The following is a 12,802-nucleotide window of genomic DNA, read 5'->3' on the forward strand; positions in this document are numbered from 1 at the left end:
TGGTGGGGCCGCCGACCATGATGACGGCGACGACGCGCTGCTCGGAGCCGGCCATGGCTGCGCGTGGCGCCTCGGCGGCGGAGCTGAGCCTGAGTCTGAGCGGCGCTGCGGCCGCGCGGGGTGTGGTGACTGGTGAGATTTGAGGCGAGGGGAGCCGCCGGAGGGGAGAGCGTTTGGACTTTGGACCGTGGGGGTTTGACGAGGACGTGCGGGGCGAGGCGAGGCGAGGCGAGGCGGGAGCGTGCGTGCGTGTGTTGTGTTGGCGCTGGTGAAGTTGGGTTGGAGACGATGGTAGGCTCTGACTCTACGGGGTTCCGCGCATCTGGATGCGGTGGGATCTGTGCGCGATCCGGCATCGAGCGGCGTGCGGGGTGGTGGCCTGGTGGGTTGGACTTGAGCCGAGGGTGTGGCAATGGCACGGCGCGCCGGAGTTTTGCTTCCCACGCACGGTTGGATCTCTAGCTTTTGGAGTTTTGATGAGTTCCCGTGATCAAGGACGTGAGAAAAATTTTACCATCAAAAAAAGGACGTGAGAATTTTTCTTAAGTACAGTACAATCACAGATACTCACATACACATATATTTTATTTTATTTTATTCTTGCACGTAACACACACGTACATACACTTTTATGAACGCGCGCACACACCTCTTCGTTTATTCTGTTGAAAGGTTGGGTCCTGTTGAGCGGCCTCCAACACGTCACGGCAATCCTGTTGCGCAGACTCCAGCGCGTGATCATGTTGCACAGTCCCAAATCCTGAGCGTCACGACGATCCCAACCCCTCCTCAGCGATGAGGGTGACCTCCTCCTCCACTTGCTCCTTGTCCAGGATCCAATCCTCCTCCTTCGAGAACGAAACGTAGTCCTTAGCTGCTGGGGAAGTGAGAGGCGACAGGGAGGGAGGTGATACCACAGCTAAATGTTCCCATAATACCAACTTTTAAAAATCAATTCTAGATGACAAATCTAGCACGAATAGCATCATGAAAAGACAAAAGCAAAATTGACACGCTGTCGTGGGTGGGTGGGAGCCCGTTGTCGTGTTGTAGATCAGCGTGGAGCAGAGGGTCGCCTGCATCTGGGACTCCTTCAGGAGCGCCGACACGCGCGCGGCTGTAGCTAGGTCTCCGGCTGTTGCGGCCTCCTTCGTGTTGAACCACGTGACCTTCGCCTCCCTACAGCGTTGCAGCGCCAGATCGAAGATGTCACCAAGGCGACGGAAGCTGGCCCAAGCCGGAGCGCTGGCGCTGCGGGATCGGGCTTCGCGCTTGCGCGCTGCCTCTCTCTGCCTATCTGACATGGCAGGGCGGAAGCCGAAGCCGCCCACCTCCTTGTCGCTCTGTGATACGTCTCCATTGTATCTACTTTTTCAAACACTTTTGCCCTTATTTTGGACTATAACTTGCATGATTTGAATGAAACTAACCCGGACTGACGTTGTTTTTAGCAGAATTGCCATGGTGTTATTTTTGTGCAGAAATAAAAGTTCTTGGAATGACCTGAAAATCAACGGAGAATATTTTTGAAATATATAAAAAATACCGGCGAAAGAATCAAGGCCAGGGGGCCCACACCCTCTCCACGAGGGTGGGGTGCCTACCCCCCTGGGCGCGCCCCTGCCTCGTGGGCCCCCTGGTGCTCCTCCGACCTCAACTTCAACTCTATATATTTGTGTTCGGAAAGAACAAAAATCAGAAAGAATGATTCATCGTGTTTTACGATACGGAGCCGCCGCCAAGCCCTAATGTCTCTCGGGAGGGCTGATCTGAAGTCCGTTCGGGGCTGCGCAGAGGGGAATCCATCGCCATCGTCATCATCAACCTTCCTCCATCACCAATTTCATGATGCTCACCGCCGTGCGTGAGTAATTCCATCGTAGACTTGCTGGACGGTGATGGGTTGGATGAGATTAATCATGTAATCGAGTTAATTTTGTTAGGGCTTGATCCCTAGTATACACTATGTTCTGAGATTGAAGTTGCTATGACTTTGCTATGCTTAATGCTTGTCACTAGGGCCCAAGTACCATGATTTCAGATCTGAACCTATTATGTTTTCATGAATATATGTGAGTTCTTGATCCTATCTTGCAAGTCTATAGTCACCTACTATGTGTAATAATCCGTTAACCCGGAAGTGACAATAATCGGGATACTTACCGATGATGATCGTAGTTTGAGGAGTTCATGTATTCACTATGTGTTAATGCTTTGGTTCAGTACTCTATTAAAAGGAGGCCTTAATATCCCTTAGTTTCCAATAGGACACCGCTGCCACGGGAGGGTAGGACAAAAGATGACATGCAAGTTCTTTTCCATAAGCATGTATGACTATATTCGGAATACATGCCTACATTACATTGACGAACTGGATCTAGTTCTGTGTCACCCTATGTTATAACTATTGCATGAGGAATCGCATCCGACATAATTAGCCATCACTGATCTGTTGCCTACGAGCTTTTCACATATTGATCTTTGCTTATTTACTTTTCCGTTCCTACTGTTACAATCACTACAAAACCAAAACTATTACTTTTGCTACCGTTACCGCTACTATCATATTACTTTGCTATTAAATACTTTGCTGCAGATATTAAGTTTCCAGGTGTGGTTGAATTGACAACTCAGCTGCTAATACTTGAGAATATTCTTTGTCTCCCCTTGTGTCGAACCAATAAATTTAGGTTGAATACTCTACCCTCGAAAACTGTTGCGATCCCCTATACTTGTGGGTTATCAAGACTATTTTCTGGCGCCGTTGCCGGGGAGCATAGCTCTATTCTTTTAGTCACTTGGGATTTATATCTGCTGGTCACTATGAAAAACTTGAAAGATAAAAGAATCAAGATTTTTCCCTCAACTACGAGGGGAGGTAAGGAACTGCCATCTAGCTCTGCACTTAATTCACCTTCTGTTTTGAGTAAACTTGCGACACCTACTCCTGCTATTCATTCTGATATGTCGCATGTTATTGATGATGCCACTTTTGCTTTGCATGATACTTATGATGAAACTACTTCTATGCTTGATAATACTAAGCCACTAGGTGAATTTCTTGATGAACAACTTGTTAGGGTTAGAGAGAATGAAATTATTAAAACTGATAATATTGATGAAAGTGATGATGAAGATTCTCCCCCTAGATATGAATTGCATGTTGTTCCTGAGGGTTATGTTATGGATGAAGAAACTGCTAGAGACTTTTTAGCTTGCAATGATAGATCTGATCTTAAGAAATTATTAGTTAAACTTAAAGAAAAGTCTTTGAATGCTAGAATGAAATATGACCCTGCTTTTGCTACTTCACATATCTTTATTTCCGATAAGGATTATGATTTCTCTGTCGATCCTGAGTTAATTACTTTGGTTGAATCTGATCCTTTTTATGGCTATGAATCTAAAATTGTTGTGGTACATCTTACTAAATTAAATGATATAGCCACCCTGTTCACTAATGATGAGAAAACTCGCTCTTGCTTTATCCTTAAGTTGTTTCTGTTTTCATTAAAGTGTGATGCTAAAACATGGTTTAATTCTCTTGATCTTGGTTGTGTGCATAGTCCCCAGGATATGATTTATTACTTCGCTGCTAAATATTTCCCCGCTCATAAGAAATAAGCTGCTTTAAGGGAAATATATAATTTTGTGCAAATTGAAGAAGAGAGTCTCCTACAAGCTTGGGGAGGCTTCTCCGATTACTTAATGCTTTGCCTGATCATCCTCTCAAGAAAAATGAAATAGTTGATATCTTTTATAATGGACTAACCGATGCTTCCAGAGACTACCTGGATAGTTGTGCTGGTTGTGTTTTCAGGAAAAGAACTGTTGATCAAGTTGAATTGCTATTGAATAATATGTTGAGTAATGAAAATGATTGGACACTTCCCGAACCAACTCCTAAGCCAACTCCGAAGAAAAGGGGTATTCTATTTCTCAATCCTGAAGATATGCAAGAGGCAAAGAAATCTATGAAAGAAAAAAGGTATTAAAGCTGAAGATGTTTAGAACTTACCACCTATTGAAGAAATACATGGGCTTGATAACCCGACACAGGTAGTAAAGGTAAATTCTCTCTATAGATTTGATGAAGGTGATATTCCTCATAATAAGTCTGCTAGCCAATGCTTGGATGAGTTTGGTAATTTTATTGTTAAATAAGAAAACTTCAATGCTTATGTTGGTAGACAATTGAAACATAATGCTCATATGCTTGAACACTTGAGTGATTATATGTCTAGAGTTAAAGGTGAACTTAAACTTATTAGTAAACATGCTTCTATGGTTACCACTCAAGTAGAACAAGTACTTAAAGCTCATAATGATTTGCTCAATGAATTAAATAATAAGAAAAATGATAATGTTGTTAGAGTTATGACTAGAGGGGGTAAAATGACTCGGGAACCTTTGTATCCTGAGGGCCACCCCAAGAGAATTGAGCAAGATTCTCAGAGAATTAATGTTGATGCACCTAGTTCTTCTAAGAAGAAGAAGAAAAATGATAGAACTTTGCATGCTTCTAGTGAATCTGTTGTTGACACACCTGAGAATCCCAATGATATTTCTATTTCTGATGCTGAAACACAATCTGGTAATGAACATGAACCTAGTGATAATATTAATGATGATGTTCATGTTGATGCTCAACCTAGCAATGATAATGATGTAGAGATTGAACCTGTTGTTGATCTTGATAACCCACAATCAAAGAATCAATGTTATGATAAGAAAGACTTCATTGCTAGGAAGCACGGTAAAGAAAGAGAACCATGGGTTCAGAAACCCATGCCCTTTCCTCCTAAACCATCCATGAAAAAGGATGATGAGGATTTTGAGCGCTTTGCTGAAATGATTAGACCTATCTTTTTGCGTATGCGTTTGACTGATATGCTTAAAATGAATCATTATGCTAAGTACATGAAAGATATTGTTACAAATAAAAGAAAGATACTGGAAGCTGAAATTTCCACCATGCTTGCTAATTATACTTTTAAAGGTGGAATACCAAAGAAGCTAGGAGATCCAGGAGTACCAACTATACCATGCTCCATTAAAAGAAACTATGTTAAAACTGCTTTATGTGATCTTGGAGCCGGTGTTAGTGTTATGTCTCTCTCTTTATATCGTAGACTTGATTTGAATAAGTTGACACCTACTGAAATATCTTTACAAATGGCTGATAAATCAACTACTATACCTATCGGTATTTGTGAGGATGTGCCTGTTGTGGTTGCAAACGTTACTATTTTAACGGACTTTGTTATTCTTGATATTCCCGAGGACGATAGTATGTACATTATTCTCGGAAGACCCTTTTTGAATACTACAGGGGCTGTTATTGATTGCAACAAAGGCAATGTCACTTTTCATGTTAATGGTAATGAGCATACGGTACACTTTCCGAGGAAACAACCTCAAGTCCACAATATCAATTCTATTGGAAAAAATTTCAACGATTATTATTAGAGGTTTTGAATTTCATCTTCCTACTGTCAAGAAGAAATATGATATTCTTATTGTTGGGGACGTGCATATCCCCGTTGAGGTAACCTAGTGTTATTCGAAATTTCTTCAGTTTCATGCGACTTGGAATGAGTTTGTTAACAAGACTTGATCAACCTTGTTAGTGGATTCCTTTTGATGAGCATGAGATGGATGAAGTTAGAAAGCACAACTCTCTGTACCCTCCTTTTACTTTTTGTTATTTAGTTTGAATAAAGCAAAAATAGTATTTCTTGTCTGTTTTCTGAATTATCCTTGCATTAAAAAAATACCCGAAAATAGAAGTTCTCCAAATGCCCTGAAAATGAAATATGATTTTTTCCAGAATATTTAAGAATTATTGGCACTGAGAACACATCAGGGGGACCACCGTGTGCCCACGAGGGTGGAGGGCGCGCCCTACCCCCTGGATGTGCCCCCTGCCTCGTGGACCCCACATGGGCCCGTCCACTTATTCTTGCACCCACACACTTCGTCTTCCTCCAGAAAAAAATCACCCACCAGCTCAAACCCGAGTTCTAGCTCATCTTGCTGCCATTTTCGATCTCCTTCCTCAAAGCTCCATTCACAAAACTGCTTTGGGGGATTGTTCTTTGGTATGTGACTCCTCCAATGGTCCAATTAGTTTTTGTTCTAGTGCTTTATTTATTGTAAATTTTTTCTGCTTAGGTGACCCTGTTCTTGAGCTTGCATGTCAAATTTATGTGGTCAAAATTAGTTTTAATGCATGATATAGCCTCTAGACACTTGTAGGAGTAGTTGCTATCAATTTTATTGAGTTTGGTTCACTTTTATTTTAAGTTACTAAAAATTTCAGAAATTTTTCAGAGGAAGAAATATGTTTAGGAAAATGTACCAAGGTGGTTCCTCAAGGAAGCAAGGTCCAAGGCCCACAATACGCAAGCCGGACAATGAACTACCAAGGGAGGCTCATGTGCGGCCTTTGAAGGAAATATGCCCTAGAGGCAATAATAAAGTTATTATTTATTTCCTTATATCATGATAAATGTTTATTATTCATGATAGAATTGTATTAGCCATAAACTTAGTACATGTGTGAATACATAGACAAACAGAGTGTCACTAGTATGCCTCTACTTGACTAGCTCGTTGAATCAAAGATGGTTAAGTTTCCTAGCCATAGACATGAGTTGTCATTTGATTAACGGGATCACATCATTAGATAATGATGTGATTGACTTGACCCATTCCGTTAGCTTAGCACGATGATCGTTTAGTTTGTTGCTACTGCTTTCTTCGTGACTTATACATGTTCCTCTGACTATGAGATTATGCAACTCCCGAATACCGGAGGAACACTTTGTGTGCTACCAAACATCACAACGTAACTAGGTGATTATAAAGGTGCTCTACAGGTGTCTCCAATGGTACTTGTTGAGTTGGCATAGATCGAGATTAGGATTTGCCACTCCGATTGTCAGAGAGGTATCTCTTGGCCCTCCCGGTAATGCACATCACTGTAAGCCTTGCAAGCAATGTGAGTAATGAGTTAGTTGCGGGATGATGCATTAAGGAACGAGTAAAGAGACTTTCCGGTAAGGAGATTGAACTAGGTATTGAGATACCGATGATCGAATCTCGGGCAAGTAACATACCGATGACAAAGGGAACAACGTATACCGTTATGTGGTTTGACCGATAAAGATCTTTGTAGAATATGTAGGAGCCAATATGAGCATCCAGGTTCCACTATTGGTTATTGACCGGAGATGAGTCTCGGTCATGTCTACATAGTTCTCGAACCCGTAGGGTCCGAACGCTTAACATTCGGTGACGATCGGTATTATGAGTTTATGTGTTTTGATGTACCGAAGGTTGTTCGGAGTCCCGGATGAGATCAGGGACATGACGAGGAGTCTCAAAATGTTCGAGATGTAAAGATCTATATATTGGAAGGCTATATTCGGACATCAGAAAGGTTCTGAGTGGTTCGGGTATTTATCGAAGTACCGGAGAGTTACGGGAATTCGCCGGGGAGTATATGGGCCTTATTGGGCTTTAGGGGAAAGAGAGGGGGGAGGCTATGCCCCCCAAGGCCTAGTCCGAATTGGACTAGGGGGAGGGGCGGCACCCCCTCCTTCCTTCTCTTCTCCTTTCCCTTTCCTTCTCTCCTACTCCTACTACATGGAAGGGGGAATCCTACTCCCGGTGGGAGTAGGACTCCCCAGGGCGCGGCATAGAGAGGGTCGGCCCTCCCCCTCCTCCACTCCTTTATATATGGGGGAGGGGGGCACCCCATGGACACACAAGTTGATCAGTTGATCTTTTAGCCGTGTGTGGTGCCCCCCTCCACCATAATCCACCTCGGTCATCACTACAAAAAATACACTTCCATGATGATACGTGTTTGTCATAGTAGGTCGCTTTTTTTGTCATGCATGTACATCCATGACAAATTTATGACAGAATCAAGATAGTCATACATGTGCTATCGTAGAAGTGTTCCATGACATTACCAAAATTATCATCACGGAAGTGTCCAATTCCATGACGATAAATCGCGCGTCACAGAAGTGCTTTCGTCAAGGGTGACCGACACGTGGCATCCACCGTAACGGAACGCCGTTAAGCTATCGGGTCGGGTTTTGGATCCGATAACCCGTTAACAGCCCCGATCAATGGGGATTTTCCACGTGTAAAATCATCATTGGCTAGAGGAAACACGTGTCGGCTCATCGTCGGGACAAATGTCACCCACTCACTGGAGAGAAGGCGCCTATGATACGTCGACACGTGGCACGGCCCAACAAGTTTAAATGGGCTGGCCCAACTAAAGGCCCACAAGATTTTGCAGACCATAATGGGCCGGCCCAGCTAAAGGCCCACGAGATTTTGCGAACCATAATGGGATGGCCCAGCTAAAGGCCACAAGATTTTGCGGGCCATAATGGCCCGGCCCAGGTAAAGGCCCACAAGATTTTTGTGTGTCGTAATGGGCTGGCCCAGGTAAAGGCCCACAAGATTCTTGCGGATCATAATGGGCCGGCCCAGCTAAAGGCCCATGAGATTTCGCCGACATTAATGGGCCGGCCCAGCTGTAGGCCCATAAGATTTTGAGGACCCTAGGAGGCCGGCCCATTAACTGCCTGCCATGTTTTGGGCCAAATGCCGACCCATATTTGATCCGGTCCATTATTGGCCTGCCACGCTCCGGGCCTAATAGTGGCCCATATGAGATCCGGCCCGTTAAAGGCCTACCACGTTCTGGGCCAAATTACGGCCCAGATCAGGTCCGGCCCTTTAAGAGGCTTTGGGCTCAATTATGGCCCATATCAAATTCGGCCCGTCAACTAGACACTATGCTTTTGGGCCCACTTGCTAAAGGCCCACTTAGTAATTCGACCTGATATTAGTTTTGCCATGTTAAGGGCCCGTTTAACATTTCGGCCCTATATTAATTTTAGCCTGTTAAAAGCCTGTCATATAGTTGGGCCTAACTACGACCCGGTTTGCATCCGGCCTGCTCGCAGCCAATATCTGATTGGGCCAAACAAGGACCGAGACAATTTTTTGGCCAGTTAAAAGCCCGTGATTTGATTCGCACAATCATGGGCCGGGGTTCATTTCGGGCTGCTACCGGCCCATGAGCTGTTCGGCATGTTTCAGGCCCAACCTACATCGTGATTGCATGACGGCCTGATTATGTACCGTAATTTTACGGTTTGGCCGGTTTACTGCGAAGACACGATATATATACACTAAAATAACTGCAGCATCGTGAATAAGAAAAAACCTAGACTGTACAATAAAGAAATTATGACATATTACATCCACTGGGCATCAAAGTTCGCCACTATGATAATAAAGCACAAGCAGACAGCAGATTACATACACTGGGCATCAAAGATCGCCACTAGTGCAAATAAACACGCCGACAAAACAATATACAAAACTGACATCACTTCAATAGAGTTCAGGAAAGGTTAGCCCTGCTGGGGAGCTGCAGCGCAAGCAGCTGAGCAAGATGATGAGACTGCGCTTGTTCAACACTTATATCTTCCTCACCCTGAAAGATAAACAAGCAGACAGATGACAGGTTTTGCACATAAAAGTATCAGTGCTGACAATTCATCACATTTCTTACTGACGAATAAAGTGACACACTTTAAATTTGCATTAACACAATATGGTATTGTTCAGGTCAAGACATGGCAGGAAATGACATTGTGAAGGAGTTGGCAGCTTCACGACACCACTGGATTATAGATCAAGAACTCATAAGTATCAATGGTTAGTGTGCTGTCAATTTATACCATTTTAGATTGGCAAATAAAGAGACGGTTTAAATAATAGTAGAATGATATGACATTGTTCATAGTTAAGACATTGCAGAATATGACATTTTGCTGTAGTGGGTAGGTTCACCACACCACTGGATTACGGATGAAGAACAGAAGCATACATGCAGTGCAAAAGAAGATCACTTGCTCTGTATAGTTTAATTTACATGGTATGAAGAAGGAACTAGGTTGTACAACTGAAAACTTAAATTGAGAAAGGTCAAACTTTTGTTTATGGACTACATATAATAAACTTTAAACAAGCAATTTGATGCAAACACCAAAAATAAACAGCTGTTGCAGTCATGCCTAACCAAATATATACAACAAAGTTTGAAGGCTTGAGATGGACAAACTTACATTATTGGTGAAGACAGGCTCTATAAAGGCCTTGTCCATGCTGATGGGGGGGGGCAATTCAAGAAGTTTACCACAGAATCTTCTTCAAAAGCATTGCCTTTATTCTACATTTTGTTAAGAGTAAATATAGATGCGATAATATATGAAAAAATGGAGAATATTTAAGATAAGATGAAGAGTGATGCTACATAACCAAGTAGCTATAAATGTAAGTGCAGTGATACAGGCAAAAGATACAGCCAAGAGCAATGCACAGCTAAACTTCTTCAGTACCAACCTTATGGTAAGAGTAAATATAGATCTGATGTGTAGAAAATGGAGGGCAAAGGAAAATAAGCTGCAGAGTGATGGTACATGAACAACTACCTGTCATTATAAGTACACTGATAAAGGACAACATGTACTTACAAGAACAATGCAGAGCTAAAAAAACATTGGCACTGGATATATTCTACACTAATGTAACCATTCATACAGATCAGATAATTTGGAGCGAACAATTGATAAGCAAGCTATCATGCATACTGTTGTCACATAATGAACCAGGTATGTATGCAAGTACAGTGATACAGGATAACATGTACTAACAAGAGCAAAGCAGTGGGCAACATATTTGCGATATCCTGTCGTTCTTGTCAAACCGGAATTCTTCTTCGAGTAGATTTCCTGCAAAAAAGATCCGTAAGGCACATGCGGAAAAGTAGAAGTTCAAATTGTCATGTGATTTCATAGACAGTACCTCATCCTGGGAACAAGACCAGTGCATAACAAGGTTTTTCCATTCAATGTCTTCTAAATTTAGCACAGGAGACTTCACCGGAAATTCGTTTATACACTTGCCATCAAAGTGTGATTTCCTCAGATAACACCGATACTGCTGCAATGCTTCCTCGAAAAGAACAAGCAAGCTTTGCTCGTCATGACTATCCAGATTGACCCTCGCCTAGTTACAACAATGTAATGTAAATCATTGGTGTGTTCAATCAGCAGAAAACAGGAGAATAATAACCATGAATAATAGCACTTACATGTAAGTTGGACAGGAAGATGTGAAAATGGTGTTTGTCTTCACAATAATCTTCCCATGATGGGAATATATGCACGTAGTCCCTAACAACATTGAAAGCATTGTCTTTTAAACTGGGAATAAATGGAATGGGGTTCCAATCTGCAGGAATTGGCCGTCTCTGCAGTTGGGATATGTCTTCGGCCGGTGGACTTGCTGTACTTTTTGCTGGAGTGGGATTTTTCTGTGGTACAGCTGGTGCTATGGCAAATGAAATCGGTATACCTTTTACTGGAGTGCAGGTCCTGTGTGGTGGGGCTAGTGGTGTGGCCAGTGAAGTATGGGTACAGTCTGATGGAGTCGGTCCTACGTTTTGTGTCACTGGTTGTACAGCCAATATAAGTGGGGTACTGTCTGATTTCTCCGGCACCACCACGTTTTTCAAGGACTTTGCTGGTGCTCCTTCAGGTTCGGCAATCACCCTCTTCCTTTTTGATGTCTGATGCACAAGAATAGCATTTGACTGGAAGAACATGGTATGATGACAGATGGAATATGTATTGATAATTGATGGGCATGGCATCTCGACATATATGATGAGTAAACTGAGCAGATGGCGGTGCAACAAAGTAGAAGAAATGCAAGACAACATATGCAAGATACGCGCAATCAATAAAACCTTGCCAAATTAGAACAGGCACCTTGATGGGTGAATAGGATAGGCCATTTGCCTTTGACTCCTCGAGGTTAGAATAGTCATTAGTATGATATTCTGAACAAGAATCAACAAGTGGGGAGTGTACGAGTTTCATTGCTTCTAGAATGGCACTCAATGCCTTGCTTCCAATTTTGTAAGTCATTGCAGTGTTCCGCAATATTCTTCTGATGCGCGGATTCTAATATTCACTGTAATTGCGTATAATATCTGAGAACCATGAAAACATAAATAGTTGTGAGATTATCTTTGTAATACAGATGATATTCTAATATAGGGGCGCCCCTATAAACACTTGTGTGCTATCACTGGATTCTGATGAGAGAGCTCATGTGTGCTGTAATATGGTGTTTGCATATAATCTGGCACAAGTACACAAAAAAAGGCTCCAGAAGTAAGGATAGCTGGCAGATGATAGGTTCATAATATACTGTATAGAGAGTTTATTGCCAAACCATGATAACAAGAGCACACAACAACTAGGCAGATCATAGTGTACATAACAGGGGTACACCATAACCAGGATATATAAATCGGGAAAGTGGAACTGGCTGGAAATTACGGTGTTGTATTGCCGCTAGTAATTGAAAGCCTATCGATCATGTACAGGCCAACTCTATCAGCTGTTGACTGCAGATGTCCCTGCTCCCCTTCCTGACAAGGAACATACTGTCCTTCCCATACAGAACACCGCACGGGCCGCCGGCTGAACCATCGGCCCCACCGCCTGTGTTCCTCCGCCACCCCCACCCCCACCCCCACCCGCGTCGAGTTTTCTTTGTTCGACGAGGCCCCACCACCGCCTCCCACAACCACCGTCCCCACCCGAGCCCCTTCGATCGCACCTGCAAACTCCGGCGAGCTCTGAAAAATCAACTGACCCAATTTTGAAATTTAGTCTACTGTGATTTAACT

At 43.0% G+C, this 12,802-nt stretch overlaps 2 protein-coding genes across 2 annotated transcripts in view; one reads left to right on the forward strand and one right to left on the reverse strand.

The window, feature by feature from the left end:
* Positions 1-302, reverse strand: part of LOC119284870 (mannose-1-phosphate guanyltransferase alpha-like) — a 5,288-nt gene extending 4,986 nt beyond the window's left edge. Inside the window, exon 1 of the mRNA XM_037564036.1 lies at positions 1-302. Within this exon, the coding sequence (XP_037419933.1) occupies positions 1-55 (55 nt within the window). The 5' untranslated portion in view covers positions 56-302.
* Positions 54-12,802, forward strand: part of LOC119283396 — a 93,138-nt gene continuing 80,389 nt past the window's right edge. The window contains exon 1 of the mRNA XM_037562959.1: positions 54-125. Within this exon, the coding sequence (XP_037418856.1) occupies positions 54-125 (72 nt within the window). The remainder of the gene's footprint in view (positions 126-12,802) is intronic.

Source organism: Triticum dicoccoides, chromosome 4A (assembly GCF_002162155.2).
Source record: "Triticum dicoccoides isolate Atlit2015 ecotype Zavitan chromosome 4A, WEW_v2.0, whole genome shotgun sequence".
Classification (NCBI taxonomy): Eukaryota; Viridiplantae; Streptophyta; class Magnoliopsida; order Poales; family Poaceae; genus Triticum; species Triticum dicoccoides.